Genomic DNA, 6500 nt, shown 5'->3' on the forward strand with positions numbered 1-6500 from the left:
CAACAACAAAACAAACAAACAAACAATCTCAACAAAAATAGAAACATCCCTTAGATAATTTTTAATTTACACAAACAAAATTAAATGTGAAAAAAAAACACAAAGTGAAAAGATTTATCTATCTATTCTATCCCCCCCCACCCCCACCCCCACACCTTTTTCCATACCGTCCGTCTCCGATTTGAACTTTTCCAGTTTTGTGCCACGATCGGTACAACATCCACTTGTGCATTTGACAACCTGGCGGAGCTTGGTCCTGTTTGTGAGTAAAACAACCTATGGTGTTGTGTACATTCTCATTATGTACGACCAAAAGTTTTTCACCTGACCATGAAGGAAAAAGTTAGAAAGCTGAAATTTGGTACTAAGCTTAGTCTTTCTTTATGTAGTCGTCTCCCAGAGTTATACTTATACATGTTTTCCATCTGTGTATGGCCTTGAAAAGACCTTGAGAATAGAGGACCCTACCTATGTCAGAAAAAACAGCCCTATACCGCTTCTTTGAACGCATCATCACTTTTTTACACCAAAATTTTATCACAGGATAGGATGGGCAATCAGTTCCATATACGGCATGCATCTCCGTAAAAATATCATGCAGTACTTGCAAGAACAAATACTTCGTTACTGCACTGCGCTCAATTTTCTCCATTTTTATGTTGAAACAACATACCCCCATTCACTTAAAGTGCGCTGGTGGTGAAATCAGTAATCCAAAATTCCCCAAAATTTACAGGGATTTGTGGAAGATAATTTTTGGCTTCCACTCTAAAGTTCAGCTTTCTACCTTTATTCCTTCATGGTCAGGTAAAAAAACACTTTTGGTATGCCCCCTGTATAACTAGTTCCATGCTGTTACAAATAGAAAATCACAATGAACGTAGGCTATAGGCAACTAATAACCTAACCAACTTCACGTCTGCTTTAAAATTAAAATATTTCACTTAATACATTGGCCGGCAAAGGAAATTCCAGGCTGTCCAGGGAGTATGGCTATACACAATATTTTCATTAATTAAAGTATGATTACTGAACCTCTAGAATTCAGACTCCTCAGAACAGGCTACTGTCCCCCATCCACCCACTCACATGTAAATAAATAAATAAATAAATAAATAAATAAATAAATAAATAAATAAATAAATAAATAAATAAATAAATAAATAAATAAATTCATTAACAAATAAATACAATGAATAAAAGAATTAAATAATTTTCACGTGAATAAATAAATAAATAAATTAATTAATTAATTAATTAATTTTAAATAAAATAAACAAAAATAAATAAATACATTTTTAAAAAGAAAGAAGAAAACAAAAGGAAACAAAATAAAACAAAACAAAACAAAAAGTGTTGGTTTGCACAGGACAGTCACATTGTGTGACTAAGGCAACCCCTGTCAAAACATTAGCCCATATATTTTCTTTCAATTACACAATTTATATGGCTCATCTGACTAACCAAGAGCCTAATACCCATCTTTGAACATTTCAAGCTCAATAGATGAGGAGGTACTCATTTGAAGGAATCTTATAGAGGTTGATTTCAAATGCAGGCGGTAGCAATCTTAAAACATGCCTCATGTCCACAAAAATGTTTGCACTGAGCTATTAATTTTATTTTTATGCTATGCGCCCTACATTAATTACACTTTTGGATCCTTACACGTTTGGATCATGCATTGCAGAATTACTTAAAATCACTTTTGATGTAATATCGAAAACATAATCTTAGAATTTTCAGAACATTTTTCCCATTTACATACCTTAGTCACCCCGGGGTGTCATGGTTACCCCAGTTTACGGTAATTAAATAACCTCAGAATATAATCAAATGAAAAAAAAATCATTAAACGAATTTAAAAAATGAAAGTAGTTTTACCTAAAAAGAATCCAAAACGCATCACTGTACAGTCAAACATAGATCTGAAACTGTATTTTTCCATTAAAGGCTGAAAAGGTTTAGAAGGGCAAACTCAAAGATCTAGTTACCCTTGATCAGTGCAACCGTTCTGCATATATATAGATCGAATATTCTGAAAGGCAAGCATGTAAGGGAAAAAAAAGTTTTTTGTTAAAACACCAAGCAGTAACCAAAACAACGTCATCTCTCGGTTGATTTTTGCAAATTAATTTCTGATTCCTCAGTTAACACAATCTAGACGACGTAAGAGTCGGGCTGCTCAGGTCTGTCAAGGCCAACATGGGGGCCCAGAGGACACACTGGTGAAGTCAGAAGGACAGAATAATAGATCTATGTACTCGTGTGCGGCTCTCTGCGTGGACCATATGGGGCAGAACCATTTGACTACAAAAAATGCCCTTATCTTTCAATTAGTACTCCACTTTATAGTTTTCACTCATTACTGCTGTTTGCAAACGAATTAAGGGCATCATAATCTTTCTAATTAATCATATAAGTCAGTTAGAAAGAAAAGTTAGACCGGCTTCTGTGTCTGTGGTGTAGTGGTTAGACCTTTTGCTGTTGCAGACAAGAGACCCGAGCTGGGTTCCCGAGTGAGGAGAACATTTTCAGGTGGAATGCATTTCTCTCAGCCCAGGTTGGCCCTGACAGGCAGGGTCGGAAGTACATCTCTAAAATGATCTAAATTGTATCAGTGGGGGCGTAAGAACACGTGCATTAAAACATTTTTCAAAATTTAGTGATCTGTCTCGGCGCCTGCATATATAAAAACATTTCATTTTTATTGTGGATCAGCCAGTCGCCGTGTTTGTATGTGTAGGTATAATCCAGGATGGCGACGTGTGTTCCCCAGGCAACAAGTACGGAGTCTGGATGCACGTAGACGCCGCGTACGCCGGGAGTGCCTGTATCTGTCCCGAGTTCCGCTATCTTCTGGACGGCGTGGAGGTGAGGGACGGAGCTTGGTGATTGTCACTCAATGGGTTTTCAATTGTTTGTTTTTTTGGTCCCTTGCCCATTTCTATGATATTGACGCCATCTGATTAGTAGAAAAATGTGCATATAAAAGTGTCCAATTGTGCATTACGTACAAAATTGTAAAACATGTAACTATTACTTATAGATGTTCAACATAATTATAGATGTATGTGAAGGATCTTAGAGCAATGATGATTTTAGAAATGACGTGGTGGTGGTGATGAATGATGATGTGGGATGGTGTTTATGTACATGCTTCTGTTAGTTGAGGTTTTTTTTTTCATGTTAGCGTTAGTCCTATCTTCCTCTGCTCCGATGAGTCACGAGAGATGTGGGCACCCGCTATCCAGTTCCCTACTGGAACCATCTTTAATGTCACCATGAAGTTCCGAAATGGTGGGCACAGTCTCTGCTAAGGTGACCTTGTTAGTATATTAGCCTATTCTGGCGGGCCAAGACAAGTGAAGAGAGGACCTTATTATTAGGTAGACAGTACAGTGGCAGATATGTTGGGGATTTCTTAGGGGGGTTGTCGGAAGCATTTTGACAACCAGGTTATAGTTGCAGTCTTAATAATATACAGTAGTCACTTTCTACTCCCTAACCATTTATCCCAGGCATTCCTTTCGAGTCTTATGTAAACATGCAGTTGCGGAGATTCCGACGCAGGATCCCCGAACTCAGTCGAGAGGGACCAATTTGGTTTGTCAGTCTTATTCTCTCTCGCCTACCCCTTCTCTTTCTATCACCCTCCCCACCACCACCCCTATGTCTTCTTTCATTTTTTTCTGTCTCTCTGTATTTCATCCCCTCTCTCTTTTGATCCCCCCTCTATCACTCTCTCTTTCTCTCTCTCTCTCTCTCTCTCTCTCTCTCTCTCTCTCTCTCTCTCTCTCTCTCTCTCTCTCTTTCTCTCTCTCCTTTCTATTCTATCGAGTCTCTCCCCTTTCTATCGAGTCTCTCTGTCTTTCCTTCTGCTGGAACGTTGGATCCTTGTCAGCGCATAAGGAATGATCGCAACAGCCCGCCACCTTAATGATCAATAAATAGTGTCGATAGATGAATTATTTGATGCGTAGAGCTAAAACACGAGTCACTAATGCTCAACTGTGGGAGAGAACAAGCCAAAGGCCAGTAAAGGAAGATATTCAGGTGAATAAATGGAAATGGATTGGACACACCCTGAGGAGACCCCCGACAAGCATCATCAGGCAGGCTTTAACGTGGAACCCACAAGGAAAGCGTAAGAAGAGAAGACCAAAGATGACATGAAGGCGAGCGGTACAAGCGGAAATTGAAAAAGTGGGGACATCATGGAAACAGATAGAAAAGGATGCTCAGGACAGGCTTCGCTGGAGTAATGTTGTTGATGGCCTGTGCTCCACTGGGAGTTATAAAGGGCAAGAGAGAGAGAGAGAGAGAGAGAGAGAGAGGGAGAGAGAGAGAGAGAGAGAGAGAGAGAGAGAGAGAGAGAGAGAGAGAGAGAGAGAGCTGAAACATCCGAAATTACAATGATATTCTTCCAGTCCCCCTCCCCCCTCCCCCCTCACCTCTTCCTTTGTCTCTCCTTCTCTTTACTTTCTCTTTTCCTACCTTCTCCCTCTCTCCATTTATCTCCATTTATTTTATCTTTTCCCTACTGTTTCTATCTCTCTGTCTTGTGTTGTTTTCCCTCGCAGCACAGACTTTGTAATCACTATAGTGGCGAAATGTTACCACACTAACTTAGACAGTCATAATGTGGTTGTGTCCACAGCACTGCACGTCAATCAGTGTGAGCCCACACAAGTGGCTCCTCGTGAACTATGACTGCACGGCCTTGTGGTGAGTACAGGTGGATCTGTCCTGTACATATAGATCTAGGCTTCGTTCAGTTGTTGTTGATCTTTTGTAAGTGTTTTACGGCGCTCGCAACTGCATAAGGTCATATGAGCGAGCGGGACACATTAAACTTTTTTAGTTGGTAGGAAATTTTGAATTATGCCCACCGAAGCCTACTCTTATCGATTTTACCCCACAAAGGGATCTTTAACGTGCGCAACTTGCACACAGGCCCTCATAGATTTTTTGCCCTTGTCCGAGAAGGCTAAGTGTTAAGAAGGAGCCAAACAGTAGCAGTAGAAAAGCAGCAGAAAGAGTCAGGAGCCTTAGAGGAGGGGGCAAAGGGGATCAGGGCAGAAAGAGGAGATGAAAGCAGACGACAGAACATTGCTAGAGGAGGTGAAAGGGGACAATTTTAGAGAAGAAAATTTTTCGGTCGCTACCCGGATTCGAACCCGAGACTTTTGATGAGAGGCCAACATCTTAACCTCTAGCCTCAAGGCCACGAGAGCCCCTCGTTCAGTTGTGCATTGCGACTGTTTTATCTCTTCACCATCATCACTGACCAAACATTTCCCATTTTTCTTGTTTTGTTTTTCTTGAAGCATTACCGTTTGTACCATGGTGGCCTATTTTACGTTACTTACAAAATATTTCCACACCAAAATCAGGAAATTGAACAAACAACCATACAAAAACAAAAATACAACTCTTTAAAAATGTAGCAGCGGACACAAAATGTCCGGTCAGCCAAAGGCAATGTCACGGTTCATTCCGAACGATCACACACAAATCAGAAACATACTTCTGGATGGTAATATGGAAGCTCTCCAAAATAATAGGTACCCAACACAATGGCCCTTACTTGAAGTTTAGGCCAGTAGGCGCCATATATTGAGGCCAGCAAAGTTGTCTATAGTGCGGTGAAAAATTCGTGGCGCAACTTATCGTCAAATATTTCTTATCGAACATAGACTCTCCAGCTTATGCACAATGACTTGTATCCATTTGTCTTAATAGATCACTGTTATTTTTAACACCCGTTAGCTGTATTCAAGAAAATATCAAAATGGAACGTTTCTGCAGATTTTAAAAGGTTTACAGCTGGGGCAATGTCGCTTTTACAAACAAGTCCGTCATTTTTCTAACCGTAACACTAACTTTAATGAACACATGTTTTGAGAACCTTTAGTGCAAAAATGTGCTCACAGTTAAATCAATTTTATTTCTTGTAACAAGTTTTACTATTAAAAAGTGTCATTGGCGAGCTGTGACGTAGGCCATATTATATGCGCATGCAAAATGTGTGCGAGAAGCGGGAAGTGCTGTGAACAATTCCAGTTTCTGCCTGAAAGAGATTTGTAGTATTATAGTATTTTATATAAATTTAAGAAGCAGTTTTTAAATCTAGCCTCAATTGTGGTAGAAAATATGATTAAGTTAAGACAAATTGATACAAACAGCTGTGCAAAGTATGGAAGTCATTGAATCACCCGTTAAAGATATATATTTGAGGATAAATTGCGTCACGAATTTTTGACCGCATTATAGTCGTACGTTTCAGCTGACGTTGGTGGAGTTACTAAAGAAATTAGATCTACTTCCATCTTTTCTATGCTGGTTTTCTTTCACAAACTAAACTACTGATTTCAACTACAGATGTTATGCTCAAATTGCGTTTTTTTTAAAGTAAACATTTCCTTGTCATCTCTCTCTCTTTCTCTCTCTTTCTGTCATTCCCCCCCCCCTCTCTCTTTCCCTCGCTCGCTCTATGT

The 6500-nt window shown here is 39.5% G+C and overlaps 1 protein-coding gene across 1 annotated transcript in view; it reads left to right on the top strand.

The window, feature by feature from the left end:
* The window catches only part of LOC101862673 (aromatic-L-amino-acid decarboxylase-like), a 20851-nt gene that overhangs the window by 9775 nt on the left and 4576 nt on the right, over window positions 1–6500 (top strand). Inside the window, exons 5-7 of the mRNA XM_013086877.1 lie at window positions 196–262; window positions 2780–2874; window positions 4661–4728. Coding sequence (XP_012942331.1) covers window positions 196–262; window positions 2780–2874; window positions 4661–4728 — 230 coding nt within the window. The remainder of the gene's footprint in view (window positions 1–195; window positions 263–2779; window positions 2875–4660; window positions 4729–6500) is intronic.

The sequence above is a fragment of the Aplysia californica genome, unplaced genomic scaffold, assembly GCF_000002075.1.
Source record: "Aplysia californica isolate F4 #8 unplaced genomic scaffold, AplCal3.0 scaffold00516, whole genome shotgun sequence".
In the NCBI taxonomy this organism is placed as follows: Eukaryota; Metazoa; Mollusca; class Gastropoda; order Aplysiida; family Aplysiidae; genus Aplysia; species Aplysia californica.